The sequence below is a fragment of the Amphibalanus amphitrite genome, unplaced genomic scaffold (genome assembly GCF_019059575.1).
Source record: "Amphibalanus amphitrite isolate SeventyFive unplaced genomic scaffold, NRLGWU_Aamphi_draft 001517F_arrow, whole genome shotgun sequence".
NCBI classification, from domain to species: Eukaryota; Metazoa; Arthropoda; class Thecostraca; order Balanomorpha; family Balanidae; genus Amphibalanus; species Amphibalanus amphitrite.
The window spans coordinates 9747-34838 of NW_024883010.1; the positions used below are offsets into that span (position 1 = coordinate 9747).

At 45.8% G+C, this 25092-nt stretch overlaps 1 protein-coding gene across 1 annotated transcript in view; it reads left to right on the forward strand.

The window, feature by feature from the left end:
• The first annotated feature begins 4832 nt into the window (after positions 1-4832).
• LOC122373569 (cGMP-dependent protein kinase, isozyme 1-like) overlaps positions 4833-25092 on the forward strand; it is a 39051-nt gene continuing 18791 nt past the window's right edge. Inside the window, exons 1-5 of the mRNA XM_043351784.1 lie at positions 4833-4954; positions 18186-18355; positions 19896-20038; positions 21800-21937; positions 22627-22796. Coding sequence (XP_043207719.1) covers positions 18213-18355; positions 19896-20038; positions 21800-21937; positions 22627-22796 — 594 coding nt within the window. The 5' untranslated portion in view covers positions 4833-4954; positions 18186-18212. The remainder of the gene's footprint in view (positions 4955-18185; positions 18356-19895; positions 20039-21799; positions 21938-22626; positions 22797-25092) is intronic.

Here is a 25092-nt window from a genome sequence, read left to right on the forward strand (position 1 = left end):
CTTGACCCTCGCCCGTATTGGTGTTTCCAGCCGCGAACGTATAAGGTATAACCCCTTGCCGTTTCGCTCCTGATTAAGCTAGAGCTTCGCGGAAAAAACGAGCGTGCTGCCTGTGACGAGAGGAAGTCGATGATACCCAATTTTTAGGTCCTAGGTCATCGGTTGACCTTCCAGGTCAGGGCAATGACCCAAAAGGCGGGAAAATTGGAACCTGTTAGAACGTCGTAGTGTGGCTGCTATGGGTTTTTTTCGGGGTGCTGATCACGAATATCATGCTAGTTTTGATCACAGATGATGTCTTTATTCATTTAGGCCAGGTCGGGTTAGGTCAGGTCAGGTCAACCAGTAGAGGTCCTGCCGGGTATTTGTAGTAGACCGTGTCAATCGCCTCTGACAGCCTCGTAACATGTTACGAAGGCACCAAAACTACTTTGTAAACGTTCATGTGGTTGCTTAATTCAAATTCAGCTCGAAAAAACTGGCCTAGAAACATGTCAAACTCGAAAAAGTGAACCGAGGCCACCAAAGGTCAATGACCTGACCTGACCTTCAGGTGACCTTGACACCCAACCTAATGCATGGGGGCAACATCATATCACATGTTTGAACGCTTGAAACCACGAAAAGACTGCAAACGCGCTGCTAATGCGAGCCGACATACGCTGAATCGTGGTTCCGGCCAAACATGGTCTCGAAAAGTAGGTCACAGGTCAAAGGTTATTTGCGTCAGGGTCATGAAATTTTCAGGGTAGGTGTAAAATTGATCAACGCGAGGGTACTAAAAGTTACGTCGTGATCGGCCGCTTTTTACGCGAGTTATTTGCGAAAAACCGAGGGAGTCCGTTCGACCACCCCCCCCCCCTAAAGGGCGAGGGTTAACTCACAGTCCGAACTCCGAACAAGTTAGGTCTTGTTTGTGAATTTGTCGGAGCATCACCTAAATCTAGTAGAGATGATGGAGGGAAACTAGACTTTTAAGGAGGGAAGGGAGTCGGTGACGGTCAGGGGCACTACAAGCTGGTGAGAGGGCTGACATACCATGTTTTGATAGCATGACTGAAACAGACTTTTTGGGTAGCCAGGAAATCGCATGCGAGAGCCTATTGAAATTCTTACATCAGCCTTTATATGCACCAGTCGTATACAGGTGCGGGATTTGGCATACGATTTCCAGACAATCGAAGTACTGTTTGGAGCCAACGAAGGAAGGAATGAGTGAGTACTAAGTTGAAAGCATTAATTTGGTTCAAAATGATGATGCAGATAAATTAGTTATTTAAATCTAAATATCTTATGACGAGAGCGATTGGCATTTTTGGTATGCAGTGTTATTCATTGAAAACAGGTTGGGCGTTTAAGTCTTTAATTTAGTGGTCGCCGCTTACTAATCATGCGGCATACACGCCGCACATAACCGCCAATGCCGCAACACAGCTTAGATTTCGGAGTAAGCATTTAGTCTCACCCCTTATTACCGAGGTGCCGGGGCTGCAACCAGCTGCCGGCAAATGTACGACTTTTTTCGGAGACATATTTATGTAATAAGGTAGCCAAGTACCTACCAGGACGAGCAGAATGATGCTGAAGAACGTTCAACCTTTGGGAAATATTAGTGGAAATCCCGGAATTATCCCGGCAGTTGCTGGGGTATTTCGCCACCCACCGTTTGCTGGGGGGGGGGGGGGGCGTTAAACGCCCCCAGCTGATAACTCGAGAACCAATAGGCGCAGCGAAACGCACGAGGCGGCAAACGAAAGAACGCGACGAGACGCTTCAGAAGAGTACTTTAAAGTTGAATTTTGAGGTCACAGGTCGGGTCAAGGTCAGGTCAAATACCTTAAATTGGGCTTTCAGTAGCATGGACTTCAGGACTTCGCAATGGGCGCCTCTCATCATAAACTCTGTCAAAACGGTGCACAATCCATCATATAAGGCCTACAAGAGTGTCAGCTCCATGTAGGGGTCAGTCAAGCATAGGTCAGGGTCAAGGTCAGGTCAACCAGGTAGGCACATATCCCCGAAAATCAAAACTGATATTCGCAGCCTGTGGCACATGTTTTATGGGTAATTTGGGGCGTAGAACACGATGGTGACGTTCATTTTATCATATGTGTACGTGTTTGGCTCAAAAAGTTCAATTCAAGAAATGCATGTATCATGGTCGGTAAGTAGTAACGAGAAATTGCCAAGATTCAGTTCAAGATTTTGGAAAATGCGGAACGATAATCAATAATCGAAGATAGCCATTTGATTGTTCATGGTATTGGCAGTCTAATAGCGTTTACGACATGTCTGTATGTCTATTCTGTGATTTTATATGATTTTTTGAACATATGCCGTTTTTGATCGAAAACTCAGAAATCATGACGTCACTAAAACCTCGATATTTCAAAAATTTTCCGACCGATTTTTTTGAAACTTTGTCACAATAAACTTCAATCGATTCCCTACAGGTACCCAAATTTACAGGCGCCGTTTTTATGCTATGCCCGGCGAAAAAAGTGGGGGCGTTTAACGCCCCCCCCCCCCCAGCAACTCGCGGGTTATCAGTAGGTACCTTATGAAGATACCCAAACATGCCTTGTATGTGCGGTTGTGCCCCATGGCAGAGCTGCAATCTTTCACCCGGTGCAGGGGTTGAGCACCCCCAACCATTTTGAAAAATCGACACCCCTGATAGGAAGCTTCGCATGTAGGGATATATAGAACTGATTGGAAAACATGGGATGGAGTTGTGGGATGGGATGGGATAAGACATGGGGCGATAGGATCAATGATTGTGCACCGGTAGCAATGTCTTGGGACTCCTTGTGATAGAGTTCTTGCCCCCGATGACTAAAACTGGACTCAGGCAAATGACAAGCTAATGCTGTTCGTTTGTGATAAATGGTGAAGCAAAATGATAACCCCAATGACGGACTTTTAATTGTCGCAAAGTGTTAATGACATTATGGCACAGGCCGTTGGTAAATAAGTGATATTCAATGCGCACAAAGACACGTGTCGTTGGTACATTTTTAATGTTCATTGTCCTACAAATGACTAACCAATCTCATCTGAGTGATACCATCGAACGATGACATAAATTGATGACACCCTCACTTGCGACACAAATGGATGACACAAATGGATCGCACCCAGTCATGACCCTCATTGATGACACCGATAACTGACATTCTCTGACACTTACATGACACTGACACTGACCAATGACACCAAATCGTCATCGATGACAACCACTAGCCTCAATGACAACGTCCCAGCTATCCGCCCATCCGCCCGGGCCGCTTAGCCGTCTGATGGACCGCGTTTAAATCCGTACCGCTGCTGTCGTCACAACAATCATCGCCAGTATCAGCATCATCGCTTATCTTAGTCGCCTTCGTCGTTGTCGTTACCGTCGTTTTTTGTCTTCGTCGTCTTTAGCGTCGTTACCGACATCGTTACCGTCGTTACCTGCGTCACCATCGATGACCTGTCGTTGTCGCGTCGAGCGTACCCGCCGTCTCAGCGGAACGAAGCTCTCTACCAGAACTAGCTTGGCTCGGCGGCAGCGGCGGCGGTGGCGGCGGCGGCGGCGGCGGTGGCGGCCATTAACTCGACTTTGGCACACCAGTGCTACTGATGGCGTTAAGTGAACTTATGTATCGACCTCCGACCGATGTGGCGAGGCGTGACCACTATCGATCGCCCCCCCCCCCCTGGAGGGGGGGGGGCGCACCTGGCGGTTTGATTGGTCGGTGCATTCAGGTTCGTGGGGAGAGATGGATAGGGGAGGAGAGAGAGAGTGAGAGTTTGGGAGTAATGAGAGGAGCGGGGACAATGAGCAAGGATGTAACGTGAATGATGAATGCAGCATCCATCAATAAAGTGGAGTTCATCCCCTGGAGTTCATCATCATCAGTGAGGTGGCAGTTAACTCAAATGTTTTGTGATGAATTAGGTATTAATGGCTAAAGCTTTTGCATTGACAGCATCTCCATATCGCTACGCAAGAAGCGGTCATTTTTTGTGCTGTGAAATTTTGCGTAAGAATATGAATCTATTAATGCATATGGTTTAGATTGTTTCCACAGAACTCGCTCCAGTTTTTAGTTACAAAGTGCTCTGTTGTATACTCCAGAGTATCCATCACTTACTAATGCAGACTAAGTCTATTCTTTTCATGTTTCGCCGCCTGCTATTTTTTTAGCCAAACTTTTCAGCTATTAGCTGTTGGATTTTGTGCCTGCCGCAGACGGTATCTTCCGGTAAGCCTGTGTTTGACGTATATTGATGATGTTTACTGGCGAATAAATAAGTTTTCTTTTTCAGCGGTTCGTGTATGCTTTCGACAACGATAATAAACGGAGCAGGCTGCATTTTTGACACACAAACCAAATGGGCTGACTTTACCTCACGTCCGTGTTATCATAGGGTATTTGATGTGTCGTGTCCTGTGCCCGCCGCGTAAACAAATGTCGAGATAAAACATGGAACGTTTTGAAGGTGATGACTCATTGACGACTGCGGGCAGTCATTAATGTGCTTTTGTGGCACATACCTATGCGGTTCCATTAACCGATGTCAGTCTGTTTCGTGAAACAGTTGATATAATTAAAGGCACGGAAGAAATCGTTGTGGTAGTACAATTTGCCTTACCTTGCTGTTTTTCCACAAGCAATTGTTCGCAAATAAAAATAACCTTTATCCCGACGTTTGTTTGTTTATTGGGCCGACTACAAGGTCATTTTGCGCCCATCTTTATCCCAACGTGTTCAGCCGATGGATTCCCAAGCTGTAAAATGCAGCAGTATGTTAGTGTCTTACGAGTCTATTTCTTTCACAGCTGGAAATCAAGCAGAAGGACGCCAGGATCGCGCAGCTGGAGGTGGAGCTTAGTGAGGCCAAACGACTCGTCTCCAGAAAGGACAATGAGGTGTCCAAACTGCACCGAGAGATACACAAAATTCAGGTGAGCTGTGTTCTCATCAGTGTCAGCTATGATTTTTAGTTTTTTACTCCCTTCAGTGACTTAAATCACATCATTCATGTAATGCTATGATGTGGTGACGACATTTTTATCACAAAGAAGATCTTTTCTCATAGTAATCCATTTGTTTAAACTTTAAAGTCTTCACCATTCACACATTGGTTTTCAAATACACAACTGCTACCATTTATTGATTCTCCATCGTCGGCACGTTACTTCAATATTGACTCACAAGTGTCACATATTGAGCTCTGCATGTGCAATTGGCTGACCGATTTTCACTGGAAGCGTTAAACCACCATTGAGCGACCCAGAGCCGGGCCGACGCAATAAAGCCGCTCGGCGGGGGCGCAGGTGCACCGGTTGATGGGGCGCGTGAGCTACTAGGGCTGTAAAATTGGTATTTTCAGTGGTCGAGAAATATTGGCTGGAGCTGTTAAAAGCTGGTGAATTGATGAACACCCAGCTTTGAGAGTTTTGTTATAACCAGGTGATCGTTTTTTTCGCAGTGTATCATATAATGTTTTGCCTCCAGAAGCACGACGGCTAGAGTGTCGACTCTGATAATGCATTATTAAGCTGTAGATTGATAAATAAAAACTGGTGACTGTTTTGAACCACTTTTTACCCGACTCCTTGGCTAAAAGGTGTTCATATCAGTAGCGGCGGAACACCTTCAATTAAGGGGGGCGGGGCACCGCCGACTTTTGGTCCCATTCTTTCCATGCAACGCCCATAGGGCTAATGTTAAAATGCAAAAATCAAAGGGGGGCACGGTGCCCCGGTGCCCTCCCCGTTCCGCCGCCTATGGTTCATATAGCACCGCTAAGTCTGGCGATGGTTAATTAGCACCTACAATCTACATCCTCTCTAGCTTTGACCTATTTTTACTGACTTTTTCCACCTTCGCAGAAGGCACAGGTGTGCGCAAAAGCTTTCTTACCGGATGCTTAAATTAACAATTTGCCCAAATATAGCACGAGGGGACTCTTGGAGGGCAAACCGGATCTGCACTAATGAATGTTCAGCTAATATTAACACAACTCTCAGCTAGGTTTGTGTATCCCAACCGATGGCTCGCCACCTGAACAAATTCATTAGCCGGGCGCGTTTAGGAAATTAGCGTTAACGCAAGACTAGGCAGTAGCTACATTTGAGAGCTGAGCTAGGGTATTGTCGATTGTGTCACCGCCGCGTAGCATTGCCATGAGAACCGCTAGCTGCCGAGTGTCTGCGCCGCCTTCGTCTGTGGCGCGTCATTTATTGCCCCTGTGGTCGATTGGTGCGCCACAGTAGTCTTCAGGCCTGGGAACGGCCCAGCTGGGGAAGTATTGTGCTACTGGGACTAGCCTCAGAGAGGGGAGAGGGGAAGGGGGAGGGGCGAAAGAGGGGAGGGAGCAGCAGAGCACTAATGTATACAAACATGAATGCAGTAACTATCCAAATTGCCATCCTATCCAAAATATCTATCCAGTATCCAAAATACATGTATCCAAAATACCTATCCAATTGCCAGACAAAAGATCGGAGGCAAATGTTTCATATAATTATGACGAATCTTTGGTTTGCACAATGGAAATGTAACTATACAAGAAAATGGCACGTATGCACATCTAGTGCTTGTCTCGAGCCCCCTCGTGACAAATGCACCCAGTAGCTTATATTTCGTTTCTCTACCATGTTACGACTAGCTTCTCTGCGTACGTCATAGATATTTTCAGACATTTTCGGATGTTTTCATTTGGTGGATAATTGGCATCGCCTTGAGCTCAGTAATGATTGGGTAGACTCTCCTGAGCGCTACGGTGCGTTAGTGTTACAGGGGAATGACGACAGGAATTTGATTAGAAAGATCACTAGGGCAGAATGTTGCTGTCATCGCGAACGTCACCGTCAGTCGTCAGTCGTCAGTCGTCAGTCGTCAGTCAATCGTCAATCGTCATTCGTCACTCTTCAGTCGCTGTTCTTTATTATTCAGTTATTATTCGCTATTCTCCATTTACCAGTCTCTATTCGTTGTTTCGCATGTTGCTCTTTATTCATTATTCGATACTGTTTCGTTCATCAGTCGTAGCCGTCAATTGCTTTTAGTTTTTCTTCAGTTGTAGTTCGTTGTTTTTATCGGGTTGGCACGCGTTCGTCGTCATTTTTTATTGTTCACTCGCTATTTGTGATCTATCAGCTTACTATGCCTATCTTGCAAAATGGATTTGCTCCATCACAGCATTTAGGCATAATTTAAAAATGTAAATGTAGGATTAGGTGCTAGCTAAAACCATAGACACGTTCATTTTTTTGTATAAGGTAAATAGCTTCCGAGAAAAACACACGTGAAATTTCGCTAAATCGATTTAGACGTGTCATGGAAACGTAGTGATTGCTTTTTTCTTCTTCGGCACAAAAAGGCCCCCAGAATTTCATTAACCATGATACAGTGACGCGATTCTGGGAAAGGATATGTAAAGAATCGGGACATTATGTCTGACTGGTTGGCAACTGATAGGGAGATGAGCATGATTGTCAAACCATTGCACAATTATTCGTATTTCATGCGCCATCTTTACCAAAATGTTCACGATATTCGTGTGTAACACATAGTTACATATTGGTATATTGCCAAACAGTCCTTCATATTTATTATGTGTAACCAAAAGTATGACTGAAAGTGCCTTTTGTGGACTTTGTATTGTGAAGAACTGAATAGCAATGGAAATTTCAAATTTAACGGTGAATTTCGGAATGAGGAATGAATTGGACGGAACGCACGCGTGCCACTTCGAGTTGCAAGTACTGTCGGCGACTTTGCTGAGTACAATGAACTTCATCTTAGCATTTAAATATATAACTGCATTCATTTCTGTAATCCCTCAATACCCGGTATTATTACCACTCCTGGAGCTGGCTGGCTGGTCTCTATGTCGTTGATGGGCTCCCTGTGTGTACGACATGCATTCAGAGAGTCCGAGGACAATCATCACCAGGCCCGAATATTGTCCGCTCTGCCCGCCTCTCTCTCTCTCTCTCTCTCTCTCTCTCTCTCTCTCTCTCTCTCTCTCTCTCTCTCTCTCTCTCTCTCTCTCTCTCTCTCTCTCTCTCTCCTCTCTCTCTCTCTCTCTCTCTCTCTCACTCTGTCTCTCACCTTCCGCGCCTCACGTCTCACCCCACCACCTAACCTTCCCCTGCGTCAGGCGCGGGGTTACCACCGCGGCTCACACCACCACCTCCCGTTCCCCTGCTCCCCCCCTCTCCCCGGCTCGTGTTCCAAACGCCGATAGCCGGTGGCTATTTGACCTATCCTCGATAGACTGTATCAGAGCTGCTATCAGCTCATTTGGGCACACGGCAAACAGGTTAGGGCAACGATAAGACCAACGGGAGGTTGGTGACCAGCTGCTGCCACCGGTTATGGTTATGGTGGTGCTGGTGCTGTTAAGGCTGGTGAGGCTGCCGCTATGGTTATGGTGCTGGCTAGGCTTATGATACTGCTAGCTGCGGTTATGGCGCTGCTGCTCCTGCTGCTGGTGCCGGTTATGGTTATATTGGTGGTGATGGTGCTGTTGAGGCTGATGAGGCCGCCGCTGCTGATGGTTATGCTGTTGGTTGTGGTGGTGCTGTTGCCACTGGTTGTGGTGAACATGATGGTGCTGCTCTCGCTGGTGCTAGGGATAATTATGGTTATGCTGCTGCTGCTGCTGCGGCGGCGGCTAATGCCGTTCTGTTATTCACTGGTTATGATGGTGTTGAGCCTGGGACAAGGAATGTATTATCAAATTATATAATATTCAAATTATCGAATTATCTTCCGATCTTTTGATACCCTGCTTTTGGTGCATATCTTATCTTCTCCTCCCACTCTTCTGGCTCTCTTTCTCGCCTCCCACACTTTTCCGCTCCTCTGCAAAAGCAGAACTACAGCGCCTGGTATGTACCGACCGAAGTTCAACCTCTCTCACTCGACAAAGACCGCCCTCCGTCGACCGGCCGGCGCCCGCCCGCGCCTCCGCGAGTTGCTGTCACCTGAAGTGCGACCAAGATGGATCGTGGCTACATTTAGACAACCATCTCGCAGGCTCCATCTTTGTGGTTGTGTGGAGCGAGGAATGGCTAAAGGTGGACCGGTCAGCTGGTGTCAGATTTGCACCGTGCTGTTCACTTTTTGCACGTCGCTATTTCAGTGGGTATGTGGAAAATTGGAGGCTGCCTAGGAATAGATGACCTTTGGTGTTAGTTGTAAAAGGTACCCATGCTTAAGCTGAGTAAATTTGGAGAACATTAGTGTTATGAGCAATGAGCATCTGTACTTTATGGAATTAAACTTGGGATTAATGTAATAATGTCATCATGTAATGTCTCACAAGACATTGCTAAAAATCATAAAAGGGGAACACTTTTAGCAGGGGCGGATCCAGAAAATCTCCAAGGGAGGGGCCATTAGAAACCAGGAGCCCCCCCCATAATCCCACCTGTTGGAGGCCCCATCTTCCCACTTGTTGGCCCCCCCCCCCAAAAAAAAAACTGCGTCTATTGAGCTTATCTAGCTGTTCAGGCAACATCTCAACATCTGTGCAGGCTTGGAGGCCCTCTGTGCAGGTTAGGAGGCCCTGTAAAAGTGGTCATCTCTGTGAGTATAAGAGACCTCCAAGTTATGAAAAGCTTTACCAATCTTCTAACAAAGAAGTCTTCTCAGCTAGTCTTCTAAGAAATAACTAAGTGGGTAGGTTAAAAAAAAAAACTCATCGGATTTCGGCCACTTTATTTTCAGGAGGCCCCCTTTTCAGCTTTTTAACTTTTTAACTTTTTATTTTATTTTTTTTTTTTTTAAATCGGCCAAGGGGGGGCCATGGCCCCCATGGCCCCCCCTTGTATCCGCGCCTGACTTTTAGCGTAATGAAATGGTGTCCATTTGATAAATTGTCAACAATATAGCATTAGAGGGACCGGCATCTTTCACAATAATGTGTTTTTTTTTCGTAACGACGAAGAATCTGTTTTCTACCATTGCTTAAAAGCAGTGGTCTCAGATTCCGTTCAGTTTTTCCTTGTTTAGTTTTGAGAATGGATCAAAGTTGATTGGATTGCGCTTTAGTTTCCAGTGTCTTTTCGCTTCCCGCTTATCCCAGCTAAGACGAAAATTCTCCGTTCACCGCTGCAGACACAAATAGATGACGCTCTCTGCGGGATTCGTCATTAGTTTGGCTCCTCTGCGGCCGCTCCGTCCACTCGGGAGCGCCCCACGTCTTTTCTCACGTTACGCCTTTCCGTTCTCAGTGGGTGTGACATAGATCGTTTATCTTCTGGCCTGTACCCTCCAACGGACGATGGCACCGAAATGGAAACGATTACTCGTCTCCTCCAAACTGTCACAAAAACTGTTTCCGTTCCGGTAAAAAATGCCTCGTCAGAACGAGCGTACTAAATTGGGCACTTCAAATAGGACTTGGTTGGGAGGATGAACTTTCAATCGTTTTGGCATGAAGCTGCGCTAGTTCAAATTAGGTTTTACACAGGCTAAGGTGATCGTTAACTTGCATCGGCAGTTGGCATTTCACGGGTTTGTTTTGAGAGCTCTCCTACGCGCGTCCCCACCCCACACATTCAACCTTTCACCAGTTGTTCTACCCACTCTCCTTCACTGCCCACAACCGCATCCAGTTGCCCCACGATGGGGAAGCGGCGCCGTCAGCGCCCGCTATCCGACTCCTTATCCGATTCCGACTCTGACTCCCCTCTGAATCCGACTCCTCCCTCTGCCATGGATACCGACTCCCGCCCGACCGTCAACCCTCCCTCCTCTACCCACCCTTCGACTGATCTACCCGGTACCGACCCTCGCTCGTCCACTGACCACGCCCTGACCGCTGACCTGACCTCTGACCCCGCCCGGCACTCTGACCCTCGCTCGTCTACCGACCTCGCCCGGAGCCATGACCCTCGCCCGTCCACCGACCACTCCCGGAGCTCTGACCCACGCACGAACTTGGCCAACGCACCTGCCTGTGATTCGGTTGATCGCTCTCCACTCGAACCGTACTTGTCTCTCGACGGCTCCTTTCTGGTTGTTAAGGCTACCGATAGCGAGTTCTCTTTCCGGAAGATTAACGTTTTCTGGCCTCAGAAGCAGATCGCTGCTATCTGTGGCCAGCATGGCCCCGACATCGAAGCTCCAGCTAACGGCACTCTCGTGATCAAAACTCACAATCGAAGGGACACCAAAGCACTTCTGAAGACAACCATGTTCTGTGGCAAACAGGTGACGGTCTCTCTCCACCAGAGTCGCAACTCTTGCAAAGGCACGATTTTTGCCCCCGAGATCCGCCACATGACCGAGGATGAGATCCAGTCAGACCTGAGAGGAGAGGGAGTCACGCACGTCAGACGGCTGACTACCTTCCGCGATGGTCAGCGACGGGACACTAGTTTGCTCGTTCTGACTTTCGACTCCACCACCCTGCCCGAGAAGATCGCCATCGGCTGGCTCAAGAAAGACGTCCGAGTTTTCATTCCCAATCCGCTCCGCTGTTTCAAATGTCAACGATTCGGTCACGGCAGTGCCGCCTGCCGTCAGGCTGCCCGCTGCCAGAAGTGTGGTGAAGCCCCTCATGCGGACTCTGCTTGCACCAAACCAGTTACTTGTCTCAGCTGTGGTAGCTCGGAACATTCAGTCTCTTCCTCTCAGTGCCCCACGTGGCAAAAAGAAAAGCGTATTTGTGAGGTAAAAGCAAAAACCGGCTGCTCCTACCCAGATGCCCGCCGCCGCGTAGAAGCAGAGACAGCCACTCCGGCTCCTGGCCGGTCGTATGCCAAGGCCGCCACCACCCAAACTGCTTCCTGCAGTACCCAGACGGACCCCATCGCAGCACTACCCCCTCTCCAGTGCCTGAAGCCTCTGACGACCACGTCCACGTCTGCGACCACGAACACCAGCAACGCCACCGAGACCATATTTGGTGATCCGATGCCCTCCTCCCCTCCAAACTCGCAGCCTGAGGTCTCACCGGAGATCGCTCAGCAGGCCAAACCCTCTGCCGGAGCTGGTCGCTCCACCGGAGCCTGGATAAGAGTCCAGCGGTCGAAAGGACCCCGCCCCCAGCCTCCATCAGAGGATGGACGAGCACCCACCCCTCGCATGTCACGACCACCGACTAGAGTGTCTATGGGACACAACCGTGCGGCAAGTTGGGCCTCGCCCCGTCGTGATACGTCACACAACAACACCTCTTCAAAAAAACAACAATAAATACACTACTTCAGTGGAACTGCCGAGGCCTAGTCTCGAACTGGGCCGAAAGCAAAATGCTATTTTTGCTATTGGCACCCATTGTCATAGCACTACAAGAGACATGGTTACTTCCAACTGATCCCTACAATTTCTCGTTATTCAATTACTCTTTGTACCGATATGATGAAACTGATGGCGAGCGGCGCCATGGCGGCACCGCTTTGTATATTAGTAATGACTATGTACATGATTTACTCACATTAAACACTCCATTACAAGCTGTTGCTTGTACCATTCGCTTAAATGGACGGAATATAGATGTTTGTTCCATCTACATACCTCCAAACACAGACAATCAGACGCTAGAGAGAAATCTCAATCAACTAATAGCACAATTTCAACATCCATTTCTACTGCTTGGAGACTTTAATGCTCACAGTCCGCTTTGGGGCCGAAGCATTGGCGTCTCCGATGAGCGCGGTGATATAATTGAACGATTTCTCGACACAAATCAACTTGTCTTCCTTAACAAAGGAGATAACACATATTTTTCATTAGCACACAACAGTGAGACTGCTATTGATCTTTCAATATGCTCGACACAAATCGCTACAATGTTCGATTGGTCTGTCGACCACGACATCCACCATAGTGATCACTATCCCATCCAGATACGAACAACATTCTCTTCAGATGCTGATGTTGTCCAGGGTTCGGTTCCACGTTGGAATTTCAAAAAGGCCGACTGGGAGAAATTCCGAACCTTTTGTGAGGTAGACCATGAGCAATTTCAGTCTCCAGAACATGGCATTAAATTCCTCACAGAAACTATTTTAACAGCAGCGGAAGTATCCATTCCGAAAACATCTACTTCTTCAAAATGTAAGCGAGTCCCATGGTGGTCTGATAATGTAGCTCACGCCATAGCAAAGCGTAAGCGAGCTTTCCGCCTATACTTACGCCATAGAAATAATACAACACTTCTTCTAAGAAACCAAGAACGAGCACGGTGCAAGAGGACTATCAGAGAGGCAAAACGAGCCTCCTGGAAGTCTTTCCTTTCGCAACTCAACTATCGTACCCCTCTGAGTAAAATATGGAACTTGGTACGCTCTCTGTCGGGCAAGAGAAGTTTCACGTCTCTCCCAATTTTACACGTCAATAACACAAATATTACAGAACCAAAGGAAATTGTTAACACAATCGCACAAACCATAGCCCATCATAGTGCATCACGTCACTACAGGCCAGGATTCATCGATTATGTTCAAAGACAGTCTCGCCTTCCACCACATGCATTTGTATCCGATAATATAGAGCAATACAATGATATATTTTCCTTATCGGAACTTCGAAACGCCATACAGTCCACTGGGAACACCTCTGTCGGCCCAGACCAGCTACATTATCAGTTCTTTCGCCACCTTCCGGATTCTACCCTACACTTTATTTTGCAAACATTTAATGATTTGTGGACAAAACAGGCATTTCCAGAAGCATGGAAGGAAGCAGTTGTTATTGCACTTCTTAAACCAGGAAAAAGCCGTAAAGATCCAAACAACTACCGTCCAATTTCTTTGACTAGTTGTTTTGGAAAGATATTCGAACGAATGGTTGGGAAACGTTTAGAATGGTTTCTGGAGAAAAATACATTGTTATCAAAATATCAAAGTGGCTTCAGGAAAAATCATAGTACATTAGATCACATAATCCGCCTTGAAACAGACATCCGCAAGGGTTTTAAGTTTAAAAAACACACCACTGCTGTCTTTTTAGATATCACCCGTGCTTACGACACGGTACATCGGCCAACACTTCTACGCAAACTTCACAATCTCGGTTTACGCGGACATCTCGCTTGGTATTTAGTTGGCTTCCTAACAGGTGCTCGTAGTTTTCAGCTGCGTTTTCGCTCCATCTTCTCAGATGCTTTCTCTTTCGAAAACGGTCTACCGCAGGGAAGCTGCTTGTCACCTATGCTCTTCAATATAATGATAAATGATATATTTAACTCTGTTCCTCAAGATATTCAATACTCATTATTTGCGGATGATTGCGCCATTTGGTGCACAGATGACGATTCGCAGTATTCTGTTCCCCGTCTTCAAAATATACTCAACAATCTCGATGAATGGTCCCGGCAGAATGGTTGCATATTTTCTCCAACGAAGTCTGCTGTCATGGTTTTTACAAAGAATACTAGAATGCTGGAGCCTTCACACTTACGTTTATCCGGACACATTATACCTCGTGTCAATTCATTCAAGTTCCTTGGCGTTGTATTAGATAATAGATTGTCCATGAGTAAACACGTCCAATATGTTAAAACAAAATGTACAAGGAGACTTAACTTATTCCGCTGTGTTGCTGGCACAGATTTTGGGGCTGACCGGCAAACACTTCTCCAATTATATAAGTCGCTCATCTTACCAGTAATTGAATATGGCTCTGTAGTTTATTCCGGAGGAAGCGACAACACTTTAAAGAAACTTGACACCATCCAAAATTCATTTATTAGGATTGCAACTGGCGCGATGAAAACTTCACCAATTCCATCCCTTCAAGTTGAGGCAACAATACCACCGTTACACCTTAGACGCATCGAACAGACTTTACGATTCAGTAGTAAAGTCAGATTTCACCCAGACCACAGCGCATTCAAAACACTTACCATTCTTCCATCAATTCACCACAATCGCTTAGGTCCCGCAGAGAAACGATCGGAACTCACCATTGCCTCTAGAATAAGGAAATTTTGTAACGAAATTAACTTCATTCAACCAAACATTCTTCCACTTCCAATACTGAACACCCCTCCATGGGTAGTCAGGTCTTGGAAAGTTTCATTTCTTATTGATTGCCCGAAAACACAAGTGACAGACACAGAAATACAACACAAGTTCCTTCAGACACAACAAGAATTTCCTACACATCATTTTATTTTCACGGACGGGTCCAAGTCGGGTGACCGCGTCGCAAACGCCGTCTTTGATCCCGTAGGAAATCATTCAATATCTACTCGCTTACAAAATGGAACTGGGATATTCATAGCCGAACTTCATGCCATAGTAAAAGCAATTGATTTGGTTAATGAAAAGTCTTGGGCACAAACTATGATCTGCACGGATTCACGATCTGTTGCTCAATCGCTAGAAGCTACATATCCAGCATCACCTCTTCTCATTCACATCTTTAACAAATTACATATATTGTCGAACAACAGAAAAAAGGTCCACTTTCTCTGGATACCAGGCCATAGCGGTATACACGGAAATACAAAAGCAGACGAACACGCCAAAAATGCCCTGAATCTTACAAGTATCACAAACATTCCTATGGAATACAACTCTATCAGAGCAAACATAAGACAGGCTATTTTTAGAAAATGGCAGGAACAATGGGTACAAATAACACAGCATACACAACTCAGACAGATAAAAGAAAAGATTGAAGTATGGCATACCGCAAAAAGGAATAATAGACATGAAGAAAGGATATTAGCAAGGATGCGATTGGGCCATACAAAATATACACATAACCATATATATACTCGAGACGCCCGCCCAAGGTGTTCACTATGTAACTGCGTACAATCAGTTCAACATATAATTATTGACTGCAGAAAATTCGACAATACAAGACAACGGATGCTCGATTATTGCAATCGAAGGAACATACAATTCACATTGGCTTCTGTTCTCGGCGATTCTGAAGAACCCTTGATTGATCTCCTCTTCGCATACCTTCGTGAAATTAGATTATTCGACAAACTCTCACTTAGACAATATGTAAATATACTCATCGATATTAGAATACATTGATGTTCACACATGGGCATGCAATGGTCATTTTGACCGAAATGCCACAAACACAAATAAATAAATAAATAAATAAATAAATAAATTAGGTTTATGTTATGATTGTCGCCTTTTTCTCAAAGGTTTTTTTGTGTTCATGACACCTACTGGACGGTGGACATTGTCATGCCGCTAATGGAAATGACGATATTTCCCAGGGTGGTATACATCCTTCTAAAATATTCAGTTTTTTTCCTTCCTCTCCGTATTTGCACCTCCTGGGAAAACAGCGATAGAGGGTGATATTTTTGTTTCCGTATAATTGTATAATGCACATTGAATTATGCGACCCAATAAAATTAAAGATGAGTTCCTATCACGTAATTAGATAACCGAACCCTGATTCGACGTGCATCATGTCATGTGACACCAATATATGTCGTCAGAATTATGTTAACAAGAATCGGAGAAAACCAGCATAGCTCTAATTGTATTACGGGAATCATAATAATGGCAAGCCATGTTATTTTCAGTAGTACTTGTCTATCCCTTAGTATTGCACTGAAAACAAAATGACACAAAAAACGACTAAAAACGCACAGGCAGAGCGTGTTAACTAAGCTTTCTTGTGTACCCTGCATCATGCATTTTTTGACCCGTCGCAGACGTGTCAATTTACAAATGTGTTAACCCAGTCGTGTTGTGTCCTAAAACACAATATCATTGTGTCTTCAACACATAAGGCTTGTGTGAATACATTTGCAGAATACAAGGTAAATGTGTTACTAAATTTAACAGAAATCGCAAGTGAAAGAAGGAAACACGTGGTGATTATGTAGTTTGTTACTGGGGCGCAGTTGAAGGGACTTTGGCTTTGGCTGGACAGGCTGACTGCCAAAGCCGGGCCCCGAGTGGAATCGGGCGCTCGGGTGCGGTCAGGGCTGAGCACCCGGCCGGCCGACCCATATGTTCAGGGCGGGCGCGGTCAGGGCTGAGCATGTGGCCGGCCGACCCATACGAGGCCGCCGACCCATACACGAGCTGGAGTTGCGCCCGGTCGGCCACGCCAGAGCCGAAGGGTGAACGCGCCACGTGGACGGCTCATTCTGAGCACCAAGCGAAGATGCCCCAATTTGGGGGACTACTGTATATATAATACAGTTGTCCAGACAGCCGGGATAAGGTTACGGCCACCGATTTTTCAAATATATCCTATATAGACCGAGGAGTTTCTTCCTCCAAGCAGACGTTAATTAGCTATGCTTCAGCTTGCACTTGATGTAATCAGCGAATATTGCTCTAGACAATTTATCATGTATCGACTCCCTCGGCTGTATTTTGCATTTTGACCTTTCTCAAAACACTTTGGCAAATTTTTACAAAAACCCAGCATAAAAGTCGGTGCTCGAAAAACGCCCTCTATTATCCCCATCTGAAGTTAAGGTTCAGAGGTCGCTCACTGGTGGATGACACGGTGTATTTGTGTAAGGGTACACGTCTACCATATCCGACAACACATGATTTCGATACACTGATGCATTACATTCGTCCAGCGTGCTTGGTACGAGAAAATTGTGTCATTATTCTGTTTTATGTGTTATCAAACGTGTCGAAGGTCCCGCCAAGCGTGAAAATACACAGCCTTATTGTGTTTTGGGTGCGATTAACACATGACTGATGTGTTACCAGTACAGAACATGCCCTCACTGTGTCGATTTGTTTTCAGTGTGCTGTTGGCTGATTATTCGACATCATATTTGTTGTAACGCAAATTTTCACCGCTTATGTTCTACCTATACTTGTCCTTGCCATCGTGTCGTATGAATGCCAATGATCCTTTCCGGGAGCCTACAACTAATAGGGCTGAATTGTAGTTTGTTTTTGTGTTCTGTTGTAGTCTGTAGTCTGTTTGTGTTCATCGTCTTTCTCAATTCTTTCTGTGTCTGAATTGTTTTTTTTTTTATCTACCTTGCACTTTATTTACCATTGCTTGAAAAATACCTATATGTCACTTAGCTCATGTTTTACTTTCTACGACGGGCAATTATTAAACGCTTCTCGTCATGTGTCTTCATTTAGCTTTTATTTACCCTGATTTGCGCAATGCGCATGTCTCTGTCGTTTACACCCATTCCTCACATTTCACTAATCTACATGTGCCTGTATTTCTCACCCACTCTTTCTGCCTCCTCTGCAGAGTGTTCTGGCGCAGGCCAGTCCTCCGATGTCGAACGGTGACCTGGCCGGAAAACTACACGGAAACCATCTGACGGTGCACAGCAAGAAACAGGGCGTCTCTGGAGAGAGCAGTCACCTGGACGGAAGGAACATGACCGTCACCGCGCCCAAATTCGAAAAGGACTTCCGGTGGGTCCAAAGCACTGGGGTAGGCTTGGGGTTGGGGGAGGCGGAAGCTCATGGTGGTAAGTGGAGAAAGGAAAGGTTGTTGATTGGAATCCGTACTTCATGGGCTAAATTCATGGCAAGTCACGAATTGTATGAGTTAAATGCATGTACAAAGGAAGGGACACTTTTGTTTATGTTTTGAAAGGTTGTCACATGTCAAAGCATTGTGTTTTTACGTTCCCGTGGACAAATATTTGGCTGGAAAGAAATAAACCTAAACGAAAAAGTAGACCAAAGTGTGCCACACTCTGCCATTTCGCATCCGTTCACCTTTAATATGACGTGTTAATTATTCAACAAATGATAAGCATTCTACTCACTCGGCCGCAATGCGAGTGCCGTGCTCGCTCTCGCCCGTCAATCAGTTGCAATCGGGCGGAACGAGCCATGCGGGTCAGTCTACCTCTCAGGCAGCGACAGGCAGAGACATCTGTCGGGCAGTCGCAGAAACTCGATCAGTTGATTGGCGAACGAGACTCTTATGCTTGTGCACCCTCCAACACATGGCCTACCTTATGCTCTTTTTGTGCAAGGCTATTTACAACGTCTTACACAGTAGATTGGCATTATTTGGACGAAAAATAAACATGCCTTCGACCCCTGTCGTGAGGCTATACCGGTGCCAGGAATGATAAACATAGACGATCTATTCCTTCAACGGCCAGCGGCAGACCTAGACGGGCTTGAACAGGAGGAAAACTGAGAGAGCGATTTTTCAGATGCGCTAGTGTATCGCATTCGTTGAACAGTGGATATGATTCATATCCGGACCCCTTATTGTTTTCCTTGAGCTTACAGCTTACATAATGCATTAATATCTCGACTCTGACATATTGTCCTATGTCGTCTGTTCCATGTTTCTTGCGTACAACATTCTTCTGTAACAAAGTTATCAATATTTTCTCTTTTGACAGTTATCCGATCGTATTATGTTCACTCCCGCTCAAATTTGACATGCCTTGTAAAGACAAAGCTATTTAGTAATAGAAGTCCCAATTTCAATGTAGTAAAGCAGTACAGAGGCGAGTCTCACGGCTCTGTTCTGCACCTCTGTACAAGACTCGTGCACTTTGTGTACGGTGTCTCACAAAGGAGGCGCCTGGGGCAGACAAATATTTACGGCGAGGTGCTGTCGGGTGACCTGTACCCCGAGGCTGGAGCAGTGGCTGGGGGTGTTTGCCTCTCACTTGACTGGGGGAGGGCGAGCGGGCGGGGCAAGTCTTGTTTCAGTTTATCCAGAAAGATGGAATGCTTTTAGTTGTGTGCCTATCCAGTATCCACTACAGCAAAACGTTGTTTTAGTAGTTCATCATATTTATTCGTATTTTACATACAACCAAAAGTCACGACTCTTCGATGTTATCAATTCTCATGCAGGGCAAAGCTCTGTTTTTCAACGTCTTTATATTTGTGCAAACGTGGATCATGGTAGACTATTTATTTTTCGTTCTTAAGAACGCCAGAACCATTCTCGACTGATCGATTCCCACTTGCGTTCCAGATCAAAGCAGCTGATTAAGGAGGCCATCATGGACAACGACTTCCTGAAGAAGCTGGACTCTTCACAGCTCCGTGAGATCGTAGACTCGATGTACCCGAAGAAGTACGCCAACGGTACTTTCATCATCCGGGAGGGAGAAGTCGGTAAGTACTGGCGTCATCATCGTCATCATCGTTATCATCATCATGATCGTCGTCGTCGTCGTCATCATACTTAAACGCCATTTTTGGTCACTGCTAAGGTATTCGTCATATTTAAGCCCGTAAACTTTCTTCTAAATATAAGCCAATTCTTCCCATCAAACTTTGAACTCATATCATCAAAGTTAGCGCTGTGACATTGCGTTTAAATATCTGGTTTGGCAAGAACATGAATAGCGCAGGTTGTTATTCTTATTATTTTTTAAAGAGTAGAGTGCTGCCATGCTGGAGTTATATTGACGGAGCACAGCGTGCTTCATCCTTTGCCACCTTACTATGTAGATGCTGAGTTGACCTTTGCGTTTTCAAAATGGCTAAACAGTGTGAAGGATACGAACTGATTGGAGGAACACGAGGGTATTGACACAAAGATCCGGCTTGTTCACAATAAATGACCAGGATCTACTAACTAAAGACGAAAGAATCTGTAATAAGACAGCTTGCTGATTCAAGGGTCTCAATTGAACCTTTGCTTCTTTGTACACAGCAGTTGTTAATAATTTCCTTTCTTATTTTAATGATTACAGCGGTGATAAGGTGTGGTTAAATTACATTTCATTTTTACATTTTTTACTTTTCAATGTGCTTATCTAAGCCACTCTTATTTCCAATAAAGAAACGTTTTTCTTTAAGCGAAGGGTTAAGGGGGGGGGGGGCTTACACATAACGCAATGTACTAGGACCAAGTGGAGAGAATTCTAATTATCGACGTCCCTTTGGAGAGGAATAAAGAATATATTCGTGCAGAATGGTCTAATGATGGGAAATTGCGTCGTGGGTTCCAATATGCCCTTTATTTTTCGATAGCAATGCACTATTATGTATTTAAAAAGTATTTGTGCTGACAAATCATTAGAAAAATTTGAGATCGGTACAGCTTTCACTCCTTAATTTTATTAATCGTTTTGGCCGCCTAGACGATAACGAACACAATTTTTCCGCTATTATCAAACGTTTAATTCTTCTTTCTATACCTCTATTTATCAGTGTTTGGTGACCTGTCATCTTCTGGCAGCAGTTACCGATAACATATAATCCGCGTTTTTCGACGGGTTTTACATTTTTAGGAAACATCAACTGAGAGACGACACGCGAAACGTTTTGCTGCGCCGATCCCGGATACATTCCAGGAAGGAACGCGCCGACACATTCTTGCGTAGGCATCAGTGACCGCATGCGTAGGCCTTTTCTCTGGGCAAAGTTGTTCTGTGAATGACGACATTCGATATTGAAGCCGAAAAAAGACAGTGACGGAGCTAAGATGTCAGGCGAGGCTCCGTCGTTAGGTCTGGATATATCTTTCGTGAAATTATTGTGGCATCATATTTACCGTCATGCGGTACTTTTACCTGGTTCTCTGCAATTGTTTGTTCCATATGATTGCTAAGTCATGTGGAAAATATGCCATGCGTCATGTGCTCTTGTTTCGCATGTGACATATTATAAGCTAGGTAACACCTCAAGCTTCTGCGTGGTGTCTTTGCGACCCGTATTTCTGAACTCTAGTGACCTTTGTGTTATTCTGTCTGTGCGTGACCCAAGGTGACCTATCGTGAACTGAGTGTGGCTGTGCGACCTATGCGACATATGTGTCCTGTGTGACCTCTGGTGACCTGTGTGTAAACTCTGATGATCTGTGTGTATTGTGTAGTGTGCACCCTGTTTATGACCTCTGGTGACCTCTGGTGACCCATGTGCCGCCAGGGAGCCACCTGTTCGTGGCCGCCGAAGGTCAAATGGAGGTCATCAAGGAGGGTCAGGTGCTGGGTCAGATGGGCCCGGGGAAGGCGTTCGGAGAGCTGGCCATTCTCTACAACTGCACCCGCACGGCTTCGGTCAAAGGTGAGATTCGATTGGATGGAGCGATCACTCTGAAAACGAACATTGTAGTATCGAGGGGAAATGAAAGGGTAACCGGGTTAGGTGATAACTGAATGGGTTGTATTTAGGGGAGATATTGATTGCGGGTGTAAGTTTAGAGGCCATTCAGCTTAGGAGATGTGCCGTTTTAGCTTTTTTAACACGGTTGTTAGGACTGCAGTTTGTATTACATCGTTGATTGTGCTTGTTCGCACCGTTACAAACGCATTCTATCGTGGTTTTACATATACATCGGGGGTCATTGAAGACTTGTGCTGTGTGCATTTGCATCAAGTTTAGCTCTACCTACCTCTCCTCCTATCCCCCTTACTCGTCCTCTCTCTCTCTCTCTCTCTCTCTCTCTCTCTCTCTCTCTCTCTCTCTCTCTCTCTCTCTCTCTCTCTCTCTCTCTCTCTCTCTCTCTCTCTCTCTCTCTCTCTCTCTCTCTCTCTCTCTCTCTCTCTTTCTCTCTCTCTCTCTCTCTCTCTCTCTCTCTCTCTCTCTCTCTCTCTCTCTCTCTCTCTCTCTCTCTCTCTCTCTCTCTCTCTCTCTCTCTCTCTCTTTCTGTCATATCAACCTGCGGTTCAATATGATGCCCTGTCGTAATCTCTCTCATAACCCAATACCCCGTGCCGTGCCGTGTCATACCGTGACGTGCCGTGCCGTGGCAGCCGTGACGGACGTGCACGTCTGGGAGCTGGAGCGGCGCGTCTTCCAGACGGTGATGATGCGGACGGCCATCCGCCGTCTGGAGGACAACCTCAGCTTTCTGCGCTCCGTGCCCCTGCTGGCCAAACTCAGCAGAGACAAGCTCGTCAAAATGGCCGACGTTATTGAGACGGTTAGTGGCGGCCGCCATATTGGGTGTACCTGAGGGTTGTCAAAGAGGCCATCTTGGGCGTACTGACGAGGGCTGTGGAAGAGGAATGGTGATGGCTTTGCTTCTATTTGATTAGTTGAATGCCCTACTTTAATTCATTCTTTTCTGGTTCTAGTGGGTGTGGCGATGTGATGACTCCGTCATAAACAGTTGCTCATTTACTTAGATTGTTTCTCACTGGGTGGGTGGCAATCAAATTATAATAATAATAGTCAGAAGATACGATGTAAGCCAAGCCTGCTGCTTAGGCTCGGAATAATTTCGTCTGGTCAAGAGTTTCCTGGTCGACGAGAGGAGCTTCCTGGTTGACGAGATAGTTTGGAGTTTGTCTCACTCACAAAGACAGAAACGGTCCGGTTCCATTCACTGACCTCAACTGACCGCCGCTGCTTTCATCAAACGCAAAGAGCCATAGACCATTCCCGTCAGAAGTTTCGTATATCGTGCGCCGGAGCTGCTAGAACTGAGCGTATCAAGTCTTATGCTCTGCCAACTGAGCTACGTGACGGACAAACTTATCTAGCATTATTGATTGGACATTGATTCAGTTTTACAGCCAACGCTGTTCATGTTATGACGAACTTACGCCCTAGATAAATGTCATCTGTGTTTGTATCGGCTGAAATTGTGGGCCGATAAGCCTCATATGGCTGTATCGGACGCAGTAATATTGGGTTCCTTTGAACCATATTCTTATCGACGTCCGCAACAGAGCTTTACAAGGGATTGGCAGTTGTGCAGAAGGGAATCAGCCATTTTGAGATAACCCAGCCCTGTGTTTCGTAACCAATCGTCGTGAAAAAAACATTTTTTTTCTGGAAATCAATGGGATAGAATATCGTTTCATGTTCCAGTGAAGGATAAGGTGTGGCGCAGGGGCGTCGCCGACGGGGGGGTCGGGGGGGTCGTGACCCCCCCACTCTTGAAAACTGGGGGTGTCGACCCCCCCCCACTTTTTGCGATGCTGAGTATGCTTTTTTAGGTTTTATGTCAGTGAAGCAGGCGTCAGCAACACCAACAAATACATCAGATTCAGAATCGCTTCAAGAGCTCCCTAAAGCCAATTAGCCAATTAGCTAAAGGTCAATTAGCTGTGGGCGGGGAACACCAGCACAACAATGTTTTTAAGTAGCCCCCATTCTAGTACCTTTTTATCACTCAAAGGTTTGGACGCGCCAAAACTGCCCCGAGCGTTCGTCTGATCGTTTAAAAAAAATGGTCGCAGTCGTTTCGTCGGATCAGTACCCGTAACTACAAAACTACAAACTAGCCTCAGCCCCATGGCTACCGTCACAACTAGCTGTACAGTGCACATGTAGGGGAAAGGGAGTCAGATGGAACCGTCTCGGGCTTTCGCAAAGAAGTCGCGCAAAAAGGAGCCGATTGCAACAAAACTTCCGGTGCGCTCCAGTTAATCACCTGCTTAAAAATAAATCGATATCCCTGATTCAAATAAAGATGACCTTAGTTCACTTTTTCATAACATGCTTTTAATTTATAGGGTAGTTTTTGGAGCTGATTTTGAACTTAGCGCCCATCTGAACATTTAAGAAGTAGTTGTGTTGCTTATTCATATAACATGTTAGGAAGCAATCGGTGGTGGTCATCCACTATTAGGTACTGGTCGATCTGACCTGACCTGATCTACCCCAAATGCATGGAGTCATCATCTTCGTTCAAAACTAAGATAACATTCGTAATCAGAACCTCGAAAAACCATCACAACTTACATTCGTTAAGTTCTAGCAGGTCCCGAGTTTCTCTACTTATTGGCGATGACCTGAGTCCTGAGATGACCCGAAAACTTGTAAATGGGTATCATCGGCTTTCTCTCGTCACGGGCAGCATGCTCTTTTTTCCGCAAACCTGTAGATCGAATATCGATCAAGGGTCGAAAGTATGCCTCAGCGTTAGTTTAGTCTACGTTATACGTTAGCGACTGGGAAACCACCAATAGAAGGGCTACAGTGAAGCAGAAAACTATTCGATAGCTCTTTTAACGCTCTTTCGCTAGCTTCGCGTTAGATTTCATCTGAGGTCTATGTTTGGCCCATAAGAAGGCAAACAGCTAGCTGGACAGATTCTGCCGAAACATCTGCTTTGCAATAACTTTCGATTCCGTGAATTTGTATGGTATGTACATATGTTGTCTTGTCACCACCGCGTTGATCTCTTTGAGACGCGTCACATGAGTTAAAATTTGACCATTCAGAATTAACGTTTAAAACGACCTCAGGCCAACGTTATGTCCTGATCG